This window comes from Sturnira hondurensis, unplaced genomic scaffold, assembly GCF_014824575.4.
Source record: "Sturnira hondurensis isolate 20B ecotype Veracruz unplaced genomic scaffold, ASM1482457v3 Scaffold0007865, whole genome shotgun sequence".
NCBI lineage: Eukaryota > Metazoa > Chordata > Mammalia > Chiroptera > Phyllostomidae > Sturnira > Sturnira hondurensis.
The window spans coordinates 13,373,892-13,397,579 of record NW_028080496.1 but is presented as its reverse complement, the minus strand read 5'-3'; the positions used below and the strand labels follow the sequence as shown (position 1 = coordinate 13,397,579).

Here is a 23,688-nt window from a genome sequence, read left to right as displayed (position 1 = left end):
CTGCCGCTGGCCGCAAACACGAGCCCTTGCCTTGGGGTGATAAAGGAGACCAGCTTCAAAGGGTTCTTGGTTTAGGTTTGTTTTGGATGGAACTTCAAATGGTTGGTTTGCCCATCCGGCCTTTATCCGGTGCTTTGGAGCCCTGACCACCGGCAGGAAGTGTGTGAGGACAGACCTTGTGAAGGCCCTGTGGGTCCCTGGGACCAGCGCCGCCCATGGGGGCCCCCCCAGCGTTCTGGGGTTGGCCTGCCCAGGTGGCAGGCGCGGGGACAGGTGTGGTGCAGGGCTGGGTTTTTAGCTGAGATCTGTTTGTCTGTCTGGAGGCTCCGGGGAGAGGGGGGCGTGGGTGTCAACCAAGGGGGAGCCTTCATTTGTACCTGTTCTTTTTCATTTTTTCCTTACCCAAGGACACTTTTTCCCCCCATTGCTCTTAGAGAGAGGGGGGAAGGAGAGAGAAGAACATCGATACGAGAGAGAAACTGGGTTGCCTGTTGCACGCACCCAGACCGGGAATCAAACCTGAAATCTAGGTATGTGCCCTGACGGGAATCGAACCTGCAGGTTTTCCGTTACAGGGCCACACTCCAACAACCCACTGAGCCACTCAGGCAGGGCCGTGCCTGTGGTGAGTGTCCTGTACTCCCTTCACCCTGTGACAGGCTGCCTGGAAATGACGCCCTGACAGAGACCTGGGGACAGGCGCGGTTCCTGTGTCAGTGTTCAGAATGCCCATTACCCTCCTGGTAAAAGTAATGGGACCCCACAGGCACACCAGGCTGGGGGCACGAGGCGGGCTGGGAGAGGCACGCTGCCTCCAGCGGGGTAGACTTCCTGCCTCATTGGCCTGGCCAGACACGTGCCTTTCGGTCCTACTCTCTTTAACTCCGTTCCCTGGATAAGAAAATGCCTTCTCTGTAGTGCTGTTGGGAGGCTTGGGGACAAATTAAGAAGGGTTCCTGTCCCTGAGCCGCGTAGCTCAGTGGAATGAGCGCAGGCCTGCGAACCTGAACGAATTGAACGAATTGAACGAATCACGGTTCAATTCCCAGTCAGGGCACATGCCTGGGTTGTAGGTTTGCTCCCTGGTCAGGGCCTGTATGACAGGCAACCAATCCATGCTCCTCACGTACATCTATATTTTTCTCCTTCTCTTTCTTCCTCCCATCCCTTCTCTCTAAAAATAAGTAAATAAAGTCCTTAAAAATATATAAGGACAGGCTCCTGGCACCCAGCGCGTATGCTCAGTAAAAGACAATTCTGTGTTCAGTGGCCGGTGGGTCACTGCCACCCACGTGCTGGCGTCTGGCATGAGCCAGGCTCACCAGTCACCACCATTCAGGAGACAAACAAGCCGATGCAAAAGTGATGGTCTAGGATTAAAAGGATACCGTGTCCCCGTGGAAGTCATTTATTTTGAGAATTCCCTGTGCAAGCAACTTTCAGCTTGTAAAAGCAACACCCTTGCTCTGAGCAGATTAATTTTGCTTGAGAAGGTGCTCAGTGCGGGTGGAGGCGTCCTTATTTTCCTGCAGAAGTAAGTTTCTTTTCTTTCTTGAGGTGAGACTAGCCTCAGAGAGGTCAGGTGACAGTGAACTTCCTGAAAGACTGGCGATTCTTTAAGCAGTTGTTTTTAGCTGCTCTGTAAGAATTGTTTAAAAAATGAAGACTTGGGGGAAATTAGTGCCACGAGGGGGAAAAATTGCTTGCTAGTCCGTTTTCAGGTGCCAACTTTACCTGCCCTTTTATTATTTTAAACCACCTCACGGAGTCCTGGCTGGGTGTGTCAGTGGGTTGGAGCGTTGTCCCCGTACACCAAAAGTTCACAGGTTCGATTCCTGGTCAGGGCAACATACCAGGGTTGGGGGTTCAGTCCTTGGTTGGGATATAAACACAAGGCAGCTGATCGATATTTCTCTCTCTCTCCCTCTCTCTTTCTCTCTCAAATCAGTAAAACATATCCCCTGGTGAGTATTTAAAAATTTTAAACTGCATCAGTGAGATGTAATTGGTACACAATAAGCTATGCGTATTTTAATGGGACAATTGGACGAGTTTCGACATAGCTACACACCGGGGTAACCAGCTACACCATCAAGGTACCCGACATACCCCACACCCCTTAGCGGGTAAGCTCTCTCTCCCACCATCCTTCAGTCCTCACACAACCACTGGCCTCTTTTGGTCACAACAGATAATTTTGGACTTTGTAGAAGTTTCCAGAAATGGAATCCTACAATAAGGTACTTAGGTAGTTTGTTTTGTTATGTTTGTCTGGCTTCTTTCAGTACAGTCTGAGATTCATCCAAGTTGCTACCTGTATCAATCATTTCTTTTTATTGCTAGTATGAATCTCGTTATACAGCTTACCCCAACTATATGCCTTGTAGTACATTCATCTATTGGGAGGCATTTGGTTTATTGAAGGGTTTTTTTGGCTCTTAAAAATAAAGGTGCTGTGGAAATTCTTGTACAGGTCTTTGTATGCAGATTAGCTTTCCTTTCTCTCAGAGAAGCAAAAAAATACCCGGGAATAGAATGGCTGGATGGCTGGATTGCATGGTGGTTTGTGTTTCGCTTTCTGAGAAACTGCCACCTGCTCTCCAAAGTGGCCACACCGTTCTGCATCCCTGTGGCTTCTTGTGCGACGGAGCCTCACTTTGGATTGAGAGCCGGCCGCCTCCCCACGGGGGTCCCTGGGAACGAGCAAGGGGCTTTTAGACACCTTTTTAACTTCACGAGGAAACGCTGGGCAGCGCGTGCTCACCAGCAGTGTCTGAGGATCCCCCGCTGTCCCCCCCCTCCCCCCGCCGTGCAGTCTGCCCTTACTCGGCACTTTCTCCGTTCCTGGGGTCCTCAGGTGGGTACGTGGGGGTTCCTCTCTGCGGTCAACTGTGCACTTTTCCGTATGACCAACGATACTGAACGTGACCTTCCTTTAGCTTTCCTGAAATTTCATTTACTGTTTTCTTATTTTTTTTTTTTTATTTACCTTTAGAGGGGAAGGAGAGAGGGAGAGAAACATCAATGTATGGTTGCCTTTTGTGCGTCCCCTGCTGGTAGTTGGCCTGCAGGGAACTGGCCTGCAACCCAGGCATGTGCCCTGACTGGGAATTGAACCCCGATCCTCTGGTTCTCAGGCCTGTGCTCAATCCACTGAGCTACACTAGCCAGGGCTGTTTTCTTATCTTTAAGAGGGATGTGGAGCTCTTTGATTTCATCTTTTAATATATTTAACATGTGCAGACAGCTTTCAATATCCCGGAAAATCAGCCATATCTCAGCAAGTCTTGGACACATAGTTTAATTAACATTATTTAGGTAAATGTATGTCCTCATTGCTCCTGCAACTTTTTATTTTCACTAGTTGAAATTTCTTCATTTGGAATTACATTCCATAACTTCAAAGTAAATGTTTAAAATGTTCATATTGTTAATTCTGGGGTTTGGTTGAATTGTTTCTTCCTTCCCTTTTTTGCTATTTGCTTTATGGCTCAGACTATGGCCACTGTTTGTACATGTGTGTGTAAGTGTGCATGCCACACTTAGAAGACCGTGGGGTCTCCAGTTGTTGAGTGCAGTGTGTCTGTAAGCCCAGGAGGCTGGGTTTGTTAACATGAAAGTTGTGTGTGCCTTCCTGGCCTTCCGACTGTTCTCTCAGACACTGTGAAGTGACGTGCAAATCTCCCCCTAGGGTTTTGGGTTTGTTTATGTCTCTTTTTTTCCTCTTCATTTTTGCAGCCTGTCATCTGAAGTTAACGTCATTAGGACTTTGTAAACTTAGAATTATTCTTATTTCCTTAATGACCTGACCTTTTTTCCTTTGGCCATCTCAGATTAACCCTTTAATGTTTGCTTATTGATTTGAGAGAGAAAGAGATTTGTTTCTCTGCTTATTAATGGCTTCATTGGTTGACTCTTGTATGTGCTATGACTGGGGATCGAACCTGCAACCTTGGTGTGTCAGGACAATGCTCTAACCAGGTGAGCTACCTGGCTGGCAACCCAGGCATGTGCCCTCACTGGGAATCAAACCAGTGACCCTTTGGTTCTCAGGCCAGTGCTCAATCCACTGAGCTACACCAGCCAAGGCAGGGCTGCTCTTTTTTAAAGACAGAAATCCTATTTGGTCCAAAGCCATTTGGTCTAATATTAGTACAGGTACACTGGCTCTCTGCTACTCTTGCCAGCGACATCTTTTCACATTTTTTCTTTGGTATCTGTGTGCTTCAGTTGTATTTCTTATCAACATCATGCTCGGGTTTTTTAATTCATTCTGACCTTCTTTATAATTTCGTGAAAAGACTTGGCTTGACTTACTTTTCATGTCCTGATTGCCACATCAGAGTGCCAAGCTTCCATCGTTGACCTGGTTCCCTTTTTGCCTTTTCTAGATCTTGGTTTGCTTATTCTCTACCTTTGTTTTATTAAATTTTTTATTGATTGATGTTAGAGAGGGATGAGGGAGAAGTGAGAGAGAAGCATCAATATGTTATTCCTCTCACTGATGTCTTCGTTGGTTGACTCTTGTATGTGCTATGACTGGGGATCGAACCCGCGACCTTGGCATATCGGGATGACGCTCCAACCAACTGAGCTGCCGGGCCAGGGCCATGTTCTTTACCTTCTATAAGCATCTCTGGCAGCTTTGGGAAGGTGTTTTTATTATGTTGTTCCTCTTTGCCCTCAGTTGGCCGTTGGGTCCAAACTTCCTATCCTTAATGCTGGACGGCTCCTGAGCCTGGATGGCTGAGCTCGCCCAGCCATTCTGTAGAATTTCACAGTCTTGCCGCCCTTGTCAGCTCCACGTCATTCCCCAAGCAAGCACAAGAGCGCCTGGGCTGACCTCTCCACTCCCTTCCTCCACTCCAGTTCTCTTCTCACGCCAGCTGTCTGCCTCTCTCCTGCGTGGGTGCCACGCAGGAGACCTTTCTCATAAGTGCACGTGAGGCTCGAGTTCCCTTCCATGGGCCTGGTAAGAAGGCTTTGCCATTTCTCTCAGTGATTTCCGAGACGTGACAGGTTCACCCCCCCCACAGCTCTGTCTTTGCTTGTGCTACCAAGCCACCCATGATGGTGGAGGAGGGACATGGTGGCTCGTGGCCATGAACCGGAGAGGCTGGCACAGAACCTGGCGGCCGCTGCAGCTTAGCTCACTGCTGTGGACAGTCTGCACCGTGTTGCCTAAAGCACAAATCCTTTTAAGAGTCTGTTTTCAAGACCAGCTCTCACTTAGGTTTTGAAGTTGGTTTTCTGTAAAACACTTCTTACTGCCTGGCGTCTGAATGCACAGCCAGTCCTCAGGTTCCCTCAAACCTCCAGTCAAAGAGAACTCGGGGCCAGGAGGCAGTCACACAGCCCTCGGAGGCAGCGCCAAGCACCGGGCGCCCAGAGGGAAGGAATGGCATCTGATTTTTGCGAATTCAAGCTCAAACCCCGCACTCTGAGCCTTTGAATTGCGTTGCCATCGTCCAAACTAAAGCCTTGAGGCTTTTTGGCTGAAACAGCGAGAAGGCAGGGGAACAAAGGATGAGAAGGCAGGGAAAGCAAGGGGGGCAGGCTTTTTCATTTTCAAGTCTGAATCACGAGAGAAAGGCTGGCTTTTCTGCCGTCAAACAGCGAGAGGTCTGCTTGATCTCTCATGATGCCTGTTCTTAGGCCAGGCAGGTTTGCAATTAGGAAGAGAAGACAGCAAGCCTCCCAAATACCCTCTGCTCCGTTTCCCCTCTGAGCTGTCAAAGGCGTGGAGCTTCCAGATGCCTCCACGGGGCCCCTGCCTGTCCCGTGGTCTCTGTCACTTTGTCTCTCTGGAGACGGTGACGGCATCAGAGGTAGCTACCCACTGTCCTGTGCTGTCTGATGTGCAGCCCAGGCTTTGCCCTAGCCTGCTGCGGGCTAAGTAATACAACCACGCCTACTGCAACTGTGGGTGAAAGAGTTACTTAAATGTCTTCTGTAATCACTTCTCTCCTAGCTCTGCGCGTACGGGGCATAGACTCCTGGAGAAAAGATACTTTGACTTAAGGCTTCGTGAACTGTGTGGTCTTCCCCATCACTAGTATCAAAGTACCTGAGGTTCCACTTGGGTTTTTATTTATCTAATAAAAATACTCAGAGCCAGGGACCACTGGCGGAGCAGACAGTGTCTTTCCCATTCAGGTTAACGACTCAGAAGTATCGATTTGGCGACACAGTGTTTGCAGTAAGTAACTGCAGGTGTCTATTCATCCATGCACTCACTGCGGTTCTTTGACTTCCCAAGGGCATGTAGTAAATGCAGATCAGACTGAACATGCAAAATGAGCCTTGGGGTAATTATTCCAGTTTATTGGGGTTAAATGCTCTGCCTAAGTCGATTCAGATGTTGTTCACCCTTTGTCAATAAATGTGCAGCTAGATAATTAACCTCAATAAAGGAGGAAATCATTTTATTGTGCCCCCACGTGGGATGTGTGTGCCTGGTAAAGGAGGGATTGTGCCTCTGGGACATCGGAGAAGCCCTCGTGGCCCCTGAGGCAGCCCCGTCTGTCCCAGCGGCAGCTGAGGGGTGCAGCAAGCCGGGGGTCTCCACCCCCAAGAGCCCAGATCCCTTGGGACACTCGGGATTGTTGGGGAATGAGCACCCGTGGGCCCTGGGGCATCTGTGCCCCAGGCTGTGGGCTGGTCTCCAGGAACCTGAGGTGTAGTTCAGAGAGGCGGTGTCGCTGTGGCCAGCAATGGGTGCGTGAGGGCCGTGCAAGCCCAGAGCAGCAGAGGCCCCTGCCTGTCCCACTTAGGCCAGAGGTTGTCACGACCTGACATTCAGGGGGCAATTAGTCAGGTGGACTCAGGTGGGAGAGGGGGGGCAAAGGAAGCAGGTGGGAAAGTGTGCAGTTTTCCGTGGCTGCCCACGTGGCCGGAATCGCGCTGGGGGTGCAGTGGAATTGCACCTTCTCTGCTGCTAGAGACAGTCACCTCCTGGGGCCAATGTGAGGGTCGAGTGACGACCGTGGGCTGCAGGTGGAGGGAACTCCAAGTGCCCTGCGGCCAGGAACATCTTGACAGGCGAGAAAAAGGATGTTTTCAGATTTGGAGGTGTCGGCGGGGGGGGGGGGGGGGGNGTCAGGGGGGAGAGGAGCACGTGCGTTTCCCATGTGGTGTTGAGGGTGATGGCGCTGCTGGGCTTCGTGCCTTCTCTCACCGGGCCCCCAATGTGTCCGAACCTCCACGTGGAGGGCAGTGCCTGCTTATCTCATCTGCAAAGCAACGTCAACTGTTTTATTTCTCTTTTTAATGATTATAAAAAATAATGGTGCCTGCTTTATCGGGCTATACATCACTGCGACTGTTTGGGGGATGGGGGAGGCCTGCTTTTAATTTTCATGAATACGTACTAGTTATTCGTGTGATGCTAACTCGAAATGGGAGGCAGGTCACAGAATCTTCCCTGTGAGTCAATTATCCGTTCAGCGACCAGTCTGGGCACCCCGGAACCCCACCCCGTGCCTCCCGGTGTGGTCGGCAGGGGGCGCAGCACCTGCACACGTACCCATTCTACCTGTTCCCCCCTGGAGGGGTTGCCGAGCACGGACAAAGGAAGGACGGGGCACCTGCTGCAGTGACTCGGCTCACAGGGCTCTCCGCGGCTGCGTTTTCTAGCGGAAGTGCAAGTTCAAGGGTAGGGCCAGGGGCTGTCCAGGGCATCCCCACCTGGCCTCTTTCTTCCTGCCCATTAAGGTCATATAACATTTCATCCGCCAAAGCTTGAGAAACATTTGGAGTAGAGCAACAGGAAGGGTGAACATTTTAATGCGGGGGCACGTGTGCTCTGGAGTGGGGGGTATCCCAGCTCCGAATCATTGGCCACTCTTGCTCTGTGTGCCGTGGAAGTGTGGGTTCACCAGGTTCCGCAGACCTTGGAGATGCAAATTCAAGTGCCCCCTCTTGGCTTGCCGAAGACTCAACGTTTATCAACGAGAAGAGCCAGGACTACCTAACGTGCAGGGCTCCTGGGGTCGACTCCACTTGGGGTGACCGTGCTAACCCCCCTCCACGGACGTTGCTGAAGGTGGGAGGAGGGTTACTGACAGTCCAGCCAGGGTGCTCTTCCGGCAACAGGAAAACCTTAAGACACTCAGAGGTTTCTTTGGAAATGTCTATAGAATTGATCATATTGTACTTACTTTCTGGCTTCTTAAACGTAGCGTCCTCTCTTCCCGTTAATGCATGATCGTCTCAGTGAGTGGAGGCAGGAAGCTGAACAACGTTTTTCCCAAGTGCAGCTTCTGTTTTTCACAGAAATAACACCCTGGCTACATAGATACCTGTGGTCCCTCAGCATCTGCTTCCCCAGAGATACCTGGAGATTGGTAGTAACTTGTCGGAATCAGGATGTTGAAACACATAGTCCTAGCACAGCCTCTCATTTTGGGGGGGAGGGGGCCTGGCAGGTGTGGCTCAGTGGGTTGGGCATTGTCCTGCAAAGTGAAAGGTCTCGGGTTCGATTCCCAGTCAGGACACATGCCTGGGTTGCGAGTTCAGCCCCTGGTCGTGAAGCATACGAGAGACAAACAAACAGTCGATGTTTCTGTCTCACATTGATGTTTCTCTCCTTCTCGCTGTCCCTCCTTCCCCCTCTCTCAAGCTATGTGATTCCCAGTAGCCAGAGAAAACACGTTCTTCATCTCTGACTTCTTTTTTACAGCACAATGAGTTACTATTACCAATAGTAGTGGTAACTGGTGAACAGGTAACTTATTTCTAGAAGAAATAGCCGTAAGCAGAATAACTAGTTAGCTCTCGGGATTTGAGAAATACAGAACTTTCCCCAATATAGATTCTAATTTACCTTCGTTACAGCGAGTCGCTGGTGTGCGACATGCAGATGTGTTTCTCTAATTACACAACTCGGGGTGAGGAAAGGGAAAAAGGAACCACGTACTCACCAGTGAGGGAGGTGCTGAGATTCCGGGCTGCGTTCTACCTGGTGATTAATCACTGTCCTCGCAGCCAGTTCTCTCTATGTGTTTGCACCCGCTTTCTTTCGCTTGTTTTTTTTTTTTTATTGTGGTAAAATGTGCACACCGTTTTAACCACTGTTAAGCATGGGGTTCTGGGGTGTTGATTTTACTGTTGTACAGCCACCACCACCATCCTCTCCTGAACTTTTTATCTTCCCCAACTATGTATCTGCTGTAAAATAAGTGGACTTGGCCCTGGCTGGTGTGGCTCCGTGGGTTGGAGTGTCATTTTGTAAACCAAAGCGTTGCCAGTTCGATTCCCAGTCGGGGCACGTGCCTGGGTTGCAGGTTTAGTCCCCAGTCTGGGCGTGTACGAGAGGCAACTGATTGATGTTTCTCTCTCATATCGATGATTCTCTCACATTGATGTTTCTCTCTCTCTCTCTCTCTCTCCCCAAGCAATAAGCACGTCCCCAGGCAAGGATAAAAAACAAAATGAAATCAAATCCCTGGAGTTAGCATGCTCAGAGTAGAAGGCTGCACTGGACCCTCTAACTGTGTCCAGGCTGCAGGAGGCGGGGTTGGCTGCTGGGTGCAAAGTCATGACCTTGAAGAAGCCGGTTTAGAATACAGCAGATAGGAAGCTGAGCGGACAGACAGCTAACTCAACTATTTCACACATGGGGGCGTTAGTCCATTGCCAAAAAAGTCAGAAACAATTGATACAGGTAGAACTTTCTCATTCACAAGACGTGCCCCAGCGGGGAAAGCTTTTCAAATAAGAAAACTCAGAGCTGGCTGTTGTATCAGTTGCTCGCACTCCAATAACGAAACAGCACAGACCAGGGGGCTTAACCACGAGACTGGTTTTCCCACTGTGCTGGAGGGTGGGAGTTCAAGGTCAAGACATCCGTAGGGTGGCTTCCTTCAGAGGTGTCTTTCCTTGGCTGGCAGACGGCTGTCTCCTCCCTTTTTCTTCTATCGGTCATCCCTCTGCGAGTGTCTGTCCAGGTGTCCTTTTCTTACAAGGACACCAATCAGACTGCATTCGGGGGTTAGGGTATCGGCAGATGAACTCTGGGGGTGGAGGTGGGGGAACATACCTCAACCCAGCCCTAAAGATGCCTCCAGTTCCAAAACCCCTCAGAAGCCTCCCCAGTTCCAGAGGAGGCAGGTAAAGGAAGCCAGGCGTCCCCGGCATGGCCACAGGTCCCCAAGGTGCGTGGTTGTTGGCAGCACGCTGCAGCCAGGGCGGCACTCCAGTCCCAGAGACGGAAAGTCCTACTGCTTCTGCGCCATGGGCATCACGTTTTGCTCAGAAAGAACCGCAAACAGATGGGTCGTTTTCCGGCTCCCCTCCTTGTCTGCCAAGAACAATTGTGGTGTGCTCTGGAACTCGCTTCGTTCCCAGCCATCCTAGACATGCTGTCTGCCCTGCAGACAGTGGCCAGCTGGCTTCAGGATCATCCACACGGCTTGCAATAAACACAGGGCAGCTCGAAGCAAAGCCTCACTGTGGGAAGAGCCCAGGAGGCCACCGCAGTCCAAGGAAAGAGGAGCGGATGGCTAATTAAAATTCAGGAAGAGCTGTCCTGAGCTGTCCTGGTTCGATCCCCAGTCAGGGCATGTATATTGATCCACTGATCAATATTTCTCGTATCGATGTTTCTCTTTCTCCATCTTTCCTCTTTTCCCTCTCTCTCCATTCCCCTCTCTCTAAAATCAATAAAACATAATCGCTGGCCAATATTAAAAACAAGATAAAATATGCCCTGGCTGATGCTCAGTGGATTGAGCGTGGGCCTGTGAATCAAAGGGTCGCTGGTTCAATTCCCAGTCAGGGAACATGCCTGGGTTGCAAGCCAGTTTCCAGCAGGGAATGCACGAGAAGCAACCATACATTGATGTTTCTCTCCCTGTCTTTCTGCTTCTCTTCCCCTCTAAATAAATAAACTAACTAACCAATTAACTAATTAAAATAAACTAAAATGCAAGAGCTTTTTCAAATGGCATTGCAGTTCCAGCTATTGAATTGAGCCGACATTATCCAGCAAGTCCCCCCTTTCACATACACGATGCCCCCCTGGGAAACAGTCAGAAGTGACTTCCGACTAATTCCCGAGACCACTGTGCTCTGCCCAGAGGAGCACACACACTCTCACGGTGGAGTGAGTGGTCCTGACCTGGGGTGGTGTCACCAATATCGGTGCTGTTTCTGTGATTTTTTAGGATTTTATTTATTTATCTTTAGAGGGGAAGGGAAGGAGAAAGAGAGCGAAACAGCAATGTGTGGTTGCCTCTCGTGCACCCCTTACTGGGAACCAGGCCTGCAACCCAGGCATGTGTCCTGACTGGGAATCGAACCGGCGACCCTTTGGTCCACAGGCCCGCACTCAATCCACTGAGCTGCACCAGCCAGGGCCCATTTCTGTGACTTTTAATCACTGGCACTTCTTCTGCGAGATGCTCAGGTGAGCACAGACAGCTCCACTGCCCTCTGTGCTGTGACACTGCGTAGAGAGAAGACTGACAAGCTTGATCAAAGGGAGCTGATTATAAAACCCTTTCCTCTGTACTATAAAGGCTTATGCCCCGTATTTCCTTTTGTCTCCTCCTCCCCGCCCCTGTTCCTCTCTCCACCCCAGTCTGTTCTTCACCTGACACATCTGTCAGAGGCTAGATTCTAAATGAAAGGCTTTCCTTGCTCACTTTTTTTTCATTGAGCAGAAGAATACAGAAGTTGGCATACCCACTGGCGGTTTAAATGTTTTTCATCCAATACCTGTGAAGGATTTTTAGTGCACCTTGAAGAAATGCCTCCTAATACGTTTGTTTTCCAGGTGGAATGTGCTTCTCCAGTAGGAAGTGGGGAGATACTGATCGACACCCCCCCCAAAATGCAGCAACCTCGTCACTAGCGGCTTCCTTTGCTCTCACCTCAGGTTCTCTTAGTTTTAATAGTGCTCTGAGCTCTGCAGCTTCCTCACTCAGCAGCCGTGCTCTCCACTGATGAGTAATCATTCCCAATAAAAATGGAGGTGCAGCCCTGGCTGGTGTGGCTCAATGGATTGAGCGCTGGCCTATGAACCAAAAGGTCACAGGTTCGATTCCCAGGCAAGACACATGCCAGGGTTGTGGGTCAGGACCCTGTAGGGGGCGCATGAGTGGCAACCTGTCGATGTATCTCTCTCACATTGATGTTTCTCTCCCTCTCTTGCTCCCTCCCTCCCCCTCTCTCTAAAAACTAAATAAACAAAATCTTTCTTTAAAAAATGGAGGTGTAGGCACTGAGCAGAGTCTCCAATTTGGGGCTCCCCTGCCAGGCTGTACCCCAGAAAGGCGAGGGCCCTGGGACAGAGCGGTCTGAGCCCGATGTCTCTCACGCGCCCATGCTGTCATTCTAGGTCTCCGAGTTTGACCCTCTGAACTTCACCAGCGTCATCGAGTGTGAGAAGCCGAACAACGACCTGAGCAGGTTCCGTGGGTGCATGTGAGTGTCCTCTGTCAGCCTGAGCTTGTCCTTCTGTTTGACAGATCTACAGAGTCCACAGTTGACCTTGACCAATGCGGGGTTGGGGGTGCAGACCACCACCATGTAATCAAAGACCCTCATATAACTTCGACTCCCCCAAAACTTAACCCATAATAGCCAGCTATTGACCCGAGGCCTTACCCGTAACATACATAGTGTATCGACACATATGTTGTATGTTATATGTGTTAGCATACTGCATTCTTATGATAAAGTAAGCTGGAGAAAAGCAATGCTGTAAGAAAATCATACAGATGAGGAAATAAATTTACAGTATTTATTGAAAAAAATCCACATGTAAGTAAACTCACACATTTCCAATCTGTGTTGTTCAAGAGTCACCTGTTTGCACACACAGAGTTGTAAAATAAGCATTTGCTATTTTTCGCTGCATTTGTAGCCCTTTAGGAGAGGTGCCCAGCACCTGCGCAGCTTGGCGGCTCACAGGACTGGTTGGTAAGATTCTGTCAACCCTAAAAGTGCCTGCAGTGAGGTCTGGCTTCTCTCCTTCAGCAGCCCTTGGAAAGGGTCGGAGAGGGGGGCCGGGCAGACCACACGGAGCTGGGGTGAGGGCGTCCTGGGGAGCAGGCCGCGCAGTGCAAGGTGGCTAGAACCAAAAGCCGGCAGAGCAGGCCAGGGGCAGCACCCTGGAGGAAGTGAGCAGCTCACATGGGATGCTCCCAGGAGAATGTGGCATTCACATAGCAGGAGGGACCAAGGCTGGTGGTATCGGGGCCAGGAAGGGGTGTGTGGCAGGTGGTTGGCCACACGAAGGCTGAACGAGGTCAGTTCTGCACGGAAAGAGTGAGGAGGGGAAGACTCGGAAACAGCTCAGGAGGAGGGGAAGATTGAGGGCTGCTGTTTGAATGGATGTGAAAACGAGGGAGGATGCTGGTCCCGGTGCCCACCCAGGACTCTGGGAGCTGGAGGCAACGTGACCACCAGGAAGAGGGTCAGCTGCAGACTGTGCAGCCCGTGGCCCTGGAGGGGACCCGGCAGCAGTGAGCATACCTTGCACCTTGTGTTTAAACGCCCGCCGTCACCTGCGGCTACTGTCAGCACCTGCAAGTGCCAGGACTCAAAACAGACAAGGGCTGGCACACAGGACCCGTCACCAAGAGCAGCTGCCACCAGGGAGACTTAGCATCTGCAAGAAAGAACATCCCGGCCACTGCCCTGTACCAGCTGAGCTCTGCCTCTTCCCGATGGGCCTGCATGTGGCACCTGTCGGTGGCCAGGACATGTCACCAGGGAGCCCTGCCATCATGCTGTACTTCTGGACAGTCTTGATTTAGAAGGGACTGGTCTGAGGGGTTCAGAGGCCTCTCGGTGGCTGGGGTGAAATGTGAAAGGTTGTACCCACTTGCTCAGGGTGACTGTAGACCAAGCGGCTTAAACCACAGCAATTAATTGTCTCGGTTCTGGAGGCCAAAAGTCCAAGGTCCAGGTGTCAGCAGGACAGGTGTCTCCTGAGGCCTGTCTCCTTGGCTTGTAGACAGCCGTCTTCTTCCTGCGTCTTCACATTGTCACAACCTCTATGCTTGTCTGTCTCTGTGTCCGAATTTCTCCTTATACGGACCCCAGTCATATAAAATCAGGGCCCATTCATTGACCTCATTTTAAGCTGATTACCTCTTCAAAGACCTGACTGCAAATAGAGTTCTATACTGAGGGACCAGGAGTTCAATGTCAACATAGGGGATTCTGCATGGCAGGCACAGGCGAGCCCATGAGAAAATGGTAGGCAACTCAATGGCTTTATGTTCTCCTGTGAATCCTTCTGGGATTTGCTCATGCCTGCTTGGTCAGGGCCCTCGGCGGGACTCTCCTGTCACAAGTTCAAGGTGATGGTCAGCTGCCGAGCGCCTGCTGGGTGCCTCAGTTTCTCAGCCGTCCGGCTGAGGCCCAGGCTCCTTCCCTTCTGCTTCTGATACAGGGCTTTTCCCTCAGGACTGTGACCTTGGGAACAGTGGATTTGTCCCCTGGCATCTGCCGCCTGTCCCAGCGGCTGTGGCCCTCATCACTGGTGAATGAGTTCCGGTGTGACTCAGTCTGAATAAGGAGCGCAATGGTCGTGTAGACGTGTCACATCAGAGAAAGCTTAACATAATAGCTTTCTAATTTCTATCGGGCTCGTCTCTTGTTCTGAGTACGCGTGACTGGAACTTTGATGGAGAGGATGTGTCCTTTACTGAGAAATAATTTTCAGGTCTGGCTGTCATGGAGAAATAATTATCCGCCCCCGAGAAGTAATTTTCATGTCCGGTTGTCACACACAGAGAGGGCCGTGGTGGCGGACAGTCTGGCACTCCAGACGATGGCACAGGGTCTCAAGTTCAGTGTCACGTAGGCAGGTCTCTTGATGCTTTTTGCCAGCCATGAGGTGCTCAGGCTTGAATGTCTTTTGAAAGCAAATTCTGACTCTGTCCGGACTTGCCAACTGGGGTCGTTAACGGTGTTGAGAGGGTATCTCCCGTGTGGTGCCTTCCACAGTGGAATGAAGGTGAAGGTGCTACGTAACAGGCTTGTAAAGGACACGTCCCCAGTAGCCTTCTGGCCTTGACTTTAGCTTCTCCTCTGCACTGGGAAATATATTCATTTCCCAGCCTGTGAAGAACACAAGTTGCATCTGAGGCCGAGAATCAAATCTGCCCTCGTGCCAGTGACCAGGTGCTGGATGTGACAGAAAGGGCTTGTTCCCAGATCTGCTCTGGGTCCCAGGCCAATGGCACCATGCGAAGTGAACTTCAAGGACCACAGGAGAGCTCTGGCTGGCGTGGCTCAGTGGATTGGGCACCGGCCTACGAACCCAAGGGTCACTGGTTCGATTCCCAGTCAGGGCACATGGCTGGGTTGCGAGTCAGGTCCCCAGTAGGGGGTGCACAAGAGGCAAACACACATTGATGTTTCTCTTCTTCTCTTTCTTCTTCAATTCCCCTCTAAAATTAAATATTTTTTAAACACACAGTGGAAGCACTGAGGCTGTGGTGTTGGGGAGGTGTGGCCAGGACTATCCACTGAAGGTTTGAGAACGTGGCTTCTTGAAAGGCCCCCTTGGTGTAGGTTAGTCTGGGTCCCGATTTGAGAAGTCTCCAGGGCCTTCCACTGTGACCTGCTCATCAGGCTCCCAGGGCCATGCCTGTCCCAGTGTGGTCTAGCACACATGGCCCTGGCCAGCATGGTGACAATGGCCATCCCTCATGGGCCAGGAGGAGGAGTTGCAAATCCAGTGCCTTAAATGGGGACTGTCCCTCTGACTCTAAATCACCAGGAAACCAAATTTAGAAAATCATCTCGTGGGATTTATGACATTTCCAATTTAATGCATTAACATTTCCGGTAACGTTATGACTTTGTAGGAGAAAAGGGGATGTATGTAGAAAATGTTGCTGAAGCCAGTCCCATTCTGCCTCAGAGGAATATTTGCATATCTGTGACTGAGGCACCAGGTAGCAGGGTCTTCTCAGTGGTGTGCTGGTGGTGAGCTCCCCAGTCAGTCCACGCTCTCGGGCCTGCCTCTCTGGCGGTGGCATGTCCCCGAGGTCACAGCAAGATGAAATCCTGACACCCAGGTGTGATGGGGGGTTTCCCCACTCAGCCCTGACACCATCTGCCTGGAGTTGTCACAGACCCAACAGGGGGCTCAGTCTGACGCACAGCCCCACCTGAGACGCCAGTGCCAGTCCCAAATCCAGCCTGTCCCCCGTGCTTCTGACCAATCAGAGCTCCCCAAGACCTCTTCCTCGGGTTCAGTTAATTTGCCAGAGTGGTTCACAGAACACGGGAAACCAGTTTACTGTTTGACGAAAGGATGTGATGAAGGGTTTAGATGAACATCCAGAGGAGACGTGTAGGGCGGGGTGTCTGGGAAGGGGCGGGGAGCCCCCCACTCTCCAGCTCCCCCGCATGTTTCATGGAAGTCTTTCTGCTGAGCAGCCCCACCCACAAGCCCACCCAGAGTCACCTTATTAGAACAAAAGACACTCGCGTCACCCAGGAAATTCCCGGGCATTTCATATTCTGTGTCAGGAACAACCAGCCTCAAAGGCCAAGCATTAGGACAAAAGGTGCCCTGGGTGCTGTTACCACGCAGGAAATGACAAGGATTTGAGTCGCTCTGTGCTGGGAACTGGGATCAAAGACCAAACATTAAAACAAAAGCTCTTCCTCACACCCTTGTTTACGAGTGTTTCAGGAGCCCTGGGCCAGGGAGCCTGGGCAGCGACCAATACACACATCTCTTAAGATTTCCCAAAGCCCGTTGGCAGAGTAAACGTCAAGCTCTGGAGATGCTTCTAGAAGCCCTTAGACCAGTGAGCATGACCTCCATGCTAGCTCTTGTAGAAGCCACTGAGGCAAGCGGTCCCCTCCAGGGTCCCCGTTCCCCCTTCTAGCCCTGTGCCCAGCCTTCCCTCCCCAACACAGTGCTGCTTGGGGTGTGAGGCGTGTGGAGGTGTTGAATGATGAGTGACAGACATTCCTCAACAGCGTGCACGACAACGGGAAGAAGGCCGGGCTGCATAAGGAGAACCTGCTGCTTCGAGGCTGCACCATCAGGAACACAGAGGCCGTCGTCGGCATCGTCATCTACGCAGGTGGGCCCCTGGTCTGGGACGGTGCTGGCTCATGACATTGTCCTGTATGTTCTCAGGCATGGCTCCTTGTTTATATTTTTTCCTGATTACAAAAATAGCAGCCTTGGCTAGTGTGGCTCCATGGATTGAGTGCTGGCCTGAGAACCAAAGGGTCGCTGATTCAATTCCCAATCAGGGCACATGCCTGGGTTGCTGGCCAGGTCACCAGTAGGGGGCGCTTGAGAGGCAACTACACATTGAGGTTTCTCTCCCTCCCTTTCTCCCTCCCTTCCCCTCTATCTAAAAATAAATAAATAAATAAGATTTTTTAAAAAGAAAAAAGTAGCATAGTCCCACTGTGGAAAACTTGGAAAACAAAGGAAAGAGAGAGAAGACCAATATCTAATAACATCTTGACCAAAAGTGCTCACTCCTCGCTTGTCTCACTCCACGTGGCTCCACCGTTGCCACTTATTTTCAGATTGTTTTTATACCCTGATCTTTTGTAAGTACCCTGTCCTATAAGTATCCTTCGATGCCAACGTTGTACTTCCATTCCCGCAATTCCCGGTGTCGGCACCACACGCCCCCTCACTGCTGGGCTCTGACTCCCCGCGCTCCTCCCCCTCTCCCACAGGACACGAAACCAAGGCGCTGCTGAACAACAGCGGGCCTCGCTACAAGCGCAGCCAGCTGGAGAGGCAGATGAACTGCGACGTGCTCTGGTGCGTCCTCCTCCTCATTTGCATGTCTCTGACTTCGGCGGTGGGTAAGTCTCCTTGACAGGACAGTCTCCGGTGAGCCTGGCGGGCTCCCCATAACTCACTTCCACACCCTGAAGGTGAATGGCACCTCTGTCACCGGCCAAGATGTCTAGATGATGGGCTTGGCCCTGTGTGCTACTTTTCCAACTGGAAGCTTCCTGAGTGGAAGAATGTCCACTGTAGTCCTAAGGAGTGCAGTGGACAGAGTGTCCAGAACCTGGCGATGAACCAGGAGCAGGAGAAACCTAAATGCTATTTTATGGGAATTCATGAAAAAACGAGAAAAATTCCCTGGAGGCTAGGATGGGGCTGCACTGGCAGTTAGTTTGAGGTGGGCTCTGGGGCTCTGCAGTCCATGACGGCCTCACACCTGACCTTGGGAGCGCCTCCCAGGGAAGGGTGTCAGACCTAGGGATGCCTGACCTCTACCACGCCCAGGCAGGTGGATTTGATGTGGCCTCGGCGCTCTGTGGTGACAGACATAGGCATACAGGGTGGGTAAAGGGCTCCTGTTATCAGAGAGCCGTGGGGCCAGCTGATGAAGTAGCGTGCGTTGCCCTGGGCTTCCCGGAGTCTAAGATATGTGACTTTTGAATTCTCCAAGGAGAATCTCCAAGGAGAGGGACAATCCTGGGCAGTGTTCAGAGCCTGCTGACGAGGCTGGGATTTTGTGAGGCACCCGCTGCACTGGGAAATTCCTTTCTGGGAGGTTCTCACTGGCAGCTGCCAGCAGCCCTGTGATCCCTGCGCCCTGACCAGTGGTGCATCGGGAGCCAACAGCGGGAAGGCAGATGTGAGCCCCGGTCCCAGAGCCCGCCATCAGTCCGCTCCCGGGCACCAGGAGTACCACAAGCTTTGCTTTCTTTGCTGACAAGCAGGCAGCTATGGCCTCATGTACCTGTGTCCAGTCCTAGTCTTCAAATTTTGCTTTAATTTGCACTTTGCAGTGTTCTTATTTTGCCATTGGCTAAATGACGTTTCTTGTTGAACGCACTACAGGACACGGACTGTGGGTCCAGCGGTATCAAGAGAAGAAAGCCTTGTTTGACGTCCCTGAGTCTGATGGCAGCTCTCTGTCCCCCATCACAGCCGCAGTGTACTCGTTCCTCACCATGGTCATAGTTCTGCAGGTAACTGTGCCAAGTGCCATGTGGCGCTGGCTTGGCTTTGCTGGCAAGCACTTCCTGCCAGCATACTGTGCTAAGACTCGCCTGTAATCTCCACCTTGGAATGGTCACAGATATACTTTGCTAATATGTTGCATTTTACCTTGACTTCAAATGTATCTAGAGGGTGTTTTCTTGGGTGATTTTCAAGTTCAGATTCTCCTTTGCTGTTCTTAAGATACTTAGGGTTTGAGGGGTTGGCTGTGGTTGATTTTTTTTAAGATTTTATTTATTTATCTTTAGAGAGGAAGGGAAGGAGAGGAGAGAAATATCAATGTATGGTTGCCTCTCGTGAGTACCCTGTTTGGGAACTGGCCTGCAACCCAGGCATGTGCCCTGACTGGGAATCGAACCGCGATACTCTGGTTCACAGGCCCGTGCTTAATCCACTGAGCTACACCAGCCAGGGCTGATTGATTTTTTTTTTTTTTTAGATTTTGTTCATTTATTTTTAGACAGAGGGGATGGGTGGGAGAGAGGGAGAGAAACTCCGTGTGTGGTTGCTTCTTCAGGGACCCCTACTAGAGACCTGGCCTACATCCCAGGCATGTGCCCTGACTGGGAATTGAACTGGTGACCCTTTGGTTCACAGGCTGGCGCTCAGTCCACTGAACCATACCAGCCAGGGAATTTGTGATCATTTGTATTATTTTGTTTTTCCATTCAATTACTTCTAAAAGAAAATCTAAATTTTTAGAATTTTTTTCAATTATAGTTGGCATTTTGTATTAGTGTCAGGTATATGGCATAGTGGTTTGGACAGTCATATACTTAAAAAGTGTTCCCCTTGATTATTTCCAGTCCCCATCTGGCACTGTGCATACTTGTTACAATATTATTGGCTCTATTCCCAATGCTGTACTTTACATCCCTGTGACTATTTTGTGCCTACAAGTCTGGAATAATTTTAAGACTTAGAGACAAGTGGCAAAAAATAGTACGAAGAGGTCCCCAGGTCCCTCGCCACCTGCCTAATGTGCACATGTCACTGCAGCACACTGTCAGAACTAAGAAAGCAGCTCTGGTTCTTTGCCCTGAACTGAACTCCAGACGTCATTCCGATTCCAGTAGTTTCTTCCTACAATGGGGTTTTTCTGTTTCAGGGCTTGAGTCAGACTATCACATCACATCTAGCAGCATTGTTTATTATTGTTGTTATGAGTACTATTACTGTTGTTGATAATTCACATGCTCCCTCCATGACCCCCAGTCACTGAGAATCTGTGCCTAGGAGAGGGGACAGTTAGTGTCACAGCCAGCCTCCTTGGGACACACAGTGACCACAGGGCATTTGCTTCACCTTTGTTTTTCATCACATGTGATTCATACACCGGGAAACAGCCTCACTTACCTTTCCAAGGTAGCAGGGCTTTGTTGGAACTCAATGTGTTAGTGTACCTTCCTGTTGTTCTCCTAAAAAGTTTGACAAAGCCCTGGCTGTTGTAGCTCAGTGGACTGAGCACTGGCCTGCAAATCAAGGGGTCGCCAGTTCAATTCCCAGTCAGGGCACATGCTTGGGTGGCAGGCCAGGACCCTGGTGGGGACCACATGAGAGGAAACCACACATGAATGTTTCTCTCCCTCTTTTTCTCCTTCCCTTCCTGGGTCTAAAAATAAATAAATAAAATATTTTTTAAAACTTTGATGGAAAAAACCAATTGAAACTATAATGGTGTCTAAGAGGTTGAAACTGTTATGGTGACCATGTGCATTATTCAAAGAATTTTTAGAAGTTATTCTTTTTCTCCGTAACACTTTTTCCAATTTTAAGGAGATGCAATTGACACACAGGTTGTACGTGTATCAATCTCAGGGGTGCAACACGACGATCTGATATTCGTATATATTGCAAAAGGATCACAATAAATTTAGTGAGCATCCATCACCTTCTATAGTTATAATTTTTTGTGTCGTGGACTTTGAGGATCTGTTCTCCTAGCAAATGTCAAATATCCAGGACAGTATTATCAATTATTGTCACCATGCGGGTCCACGACATCCCCAGAACTGATTTATCTCATAATTGGGACTGTTTGTACCTTCTGACCCCTCCACCCATTTTGCCCCGCCTCTACCCATTTTGCCTGTCCTCCATACCCTACCTCCACCAATCACTAGTCTGTTTGTTCTCTGTTCTAAGAGTCAAGTTTTGTTTCAGTTCCACGTATGAGATCATCATGCTGCAGGTAACAGTACTTGTCTTTCTCTGTCTGACCTATTTCACGTATTTCATTTTATAACTGCCAATTTTGGTTGAGCCTAGAGTTAGTCCTATAGTATGCATGGCTTTAACACACTTAAATTACCAAAAGCACCAATCCATCTGAATAATATTCTGAGCCTGTAAACATCAGTTCGATGCTGTTACTCCTTGAAACAAGAAAAAAAGTAAGTGTTGATTTCTTGGAGATTGTTCTCCAGTTATCACAGAATAACTGAGTCTTTTTCATGGCACCTTCTTTGCTCTGCTCTGTATCGTACATTACAGAAACGCTAACACAAACCCAGCCTCTGAAAAGACTGTGGGGTTGTTGTGGCCGAGGGCTGGGTCACCAGGATGCTGGGGGCAACCTGGGGGCCTAGTGCCGCTGTGGTAGAGGTGACTTTGCTTACGAGGACTCTGATTGTGCTGTGTATTTTTCTGTTTCTCTCTTTCCTCTCCTAGCCTTTCTCAAGCACAACTTAGTAACGAAAATGCTTGCTTCTCTCCAAGCCATGGCTCCATACTTTCCAGACACCATAGTGGATTTCCGCTCCGCAAGGGCACCGTAGGCTGCCCTACTTTAAACTCTTTGCCAATATCCTAATACTTTTCCAATAGTGACTCTAAGCCAACCTATGTAAGCTCTTAAAGGTACAGTATAGTCCCTATTTACTTGTGGTTGTAGTCATTTCAGTAGATCAGACTGATTCCACAGTGTCCTGGTCCCCATGGCCTCTCATTCCGTGTGCCTGCTGTCTTCTAGGTCCTGATCCCCATTTCGCTCTATGTCTCCATCGAGATCGTTAAAGTGTGCCAGGTGTACTTCATCAACCAGGACATGGAGCTGTATGATGAGGAGACCGACTCTCAGCTGCAGTGCCGGGCTCTGAACATCACGGAGGACTTGGGGCAGATCCAGTATATCTTCTCGGACAAAACCGGCACTTTGACTGAGAATAAGATGGTTTTCCGAAGGTGCACTGTGTCTGGAGTAGAATATTCTCACGATGCGAATGGTGAGTGGGAGACGGGGCAGCCGGTAGGGGCTGGACCAAAGAGCTGCTCTGTCTGAAGCTGCACGCATGCGCGTCTGCAGGTGTGCGCATGCTCACGCTGTGTACGCACGCGTGTGCGCGCGCGCCCCTCGAAGACTGCTGAGTTTTGAGGAAGCCTGAAAAAAACCAAGTACCCCCTACAGGAAAGGTGGTGCCGCACACTGCAGTGTCGCAGCACAGAGGGCTCCGGCCTACACACTCATTTTCTGCCACCCAAGTGGAGCCCTTGAAGGCATCCCAGAGGAGCTCACTTCTGAAGCACCCGCAGTCTGAGTCAGACCAATAGGCGAGAGGTGTTTCTGGTGTCATCCATGGCAGTCTTGTTATCAGCTGGAAATTCTCAGAATTTGTGCCAAATTCACTGGACGGTGATGTCACGGGATCTAGGAAGAATTGAGTTATCTTCACATTGGATATTTTAGGTGGTTTCTTAACCCACTCACCTTTCCTTATCCCTTGCTGCCTCTGTTCTATCTGAGGGCCCAGGGAGCAACCAGTTTCTTAAGATGAGGGTGTGACTGGAGCCCGGTGTCCGTCTGAGCCAGCAGAGGGCGCCCTGTTGAGTTTCTGGGGTTAAGAAAGATACCTGCTCTACAAGTGGGAGTCCCCTTCCTTCCAGGAACAGCATCTGCAAACATCCAAGAGACCTTGCCACAAAACGGAAGCAAAGACAAAACAGGGAACACCGTAGGAAACTGTCTTTTAGGAAGACTCAGTGGGAACCATTTGCCAGAACACAAGTTTTGTGTTTTATAAAGCCAAGACTTATTACGGTGTCCACAAACGTCCTCCATGTAAAATTACAGCCATCATATTAAACAGAAGGCCTAAGAACTTATCCCCTTTGTTTAGTGTTTTATTTGCCATCCAGAAGAAAGTGGCAGCATCCCGTTCACCCCTGTCCTGTCCCCACTCTCTCCTTCTGGAGCTCCTCAGCCTGGTGCAGAAGAGCCCAGCTGCCCACGGGCAGAACCCAGCCTGGCTGTAAAGGACTCAGGGACCCAGCCCAACAGGTCAGCAGTTGCTCTGAAACTTGAACCTAAAGTTCCAGGGGCAGAACCCCAGCTCTGATTCCAGATGTTGACAGTTGTTGGCCGCTTACCACCCAAGGCTCCCATTACCCCTGGAAGACCCATTTCTGGAGACGACCAGGCACCTGTGCGGCATTTGAAAGCCGTTCTGTTATCAGTCATCAACATGCTTCCAAAGCCACGAGTGTCTTCTGAGGTTTTCCCCATGATGTTGATCTCTCAAGGTCTCATTAGGGAAACCAGCTCAAAGCCCAGCTCATGTATATCTGACCAGGCCACACCAACCTCAGGTACTGGCGCTGGTGTGTGTCCCAGGGCCAAGCATCACCTGCTCCTGACCTTCATCCTCCCCAAGAACCTTCATCCTCCCCAAGGTCATCACAGGTCACTGCTCGTCAGACTCTCCATCATGGTTGAAGGTCACTGG

The 23,688-nt window shown here is 50.3% G+C and overlaps 1 protein-coding gene across 3 annotated transcripts in view; it reads left to right on the top strand.

Moving 5' to 3' along the window:
* Positions 1–23,688, top strand: part of ATP10A (ATPase phospholipid transporting 10A (putative)) — a 106,485-nt gene that overhangs the window by 52,308 nt on the left and 30,489 nt on the right. For all 3 annotated transcript variants that reach the window (XM_037053802.1, XM_037053805.1, XM_037053804.1), the window contains 5 exons: positions 12,341–12,426; positions 16,957–17,063; positions 17,680–17,811; positions 18,806–18,936; positions 21,939–22,191. In XM_037053802.1, coding sequence (XP_036909697.1) covers positions 12,341–12,426; positions 16,957–17,063; positions 17,680–17,811; positions 18,806–18,936; positions 21,939–22,191 — 709 coding nt within the window. The remainder of the gene's footprint in view (positions 1–12,340; positions 12,427–16,956; positions 17,064–17,679; positions 17,812–18,805; positions 18,937–21,938; positions 22,192–23,688) is intronic.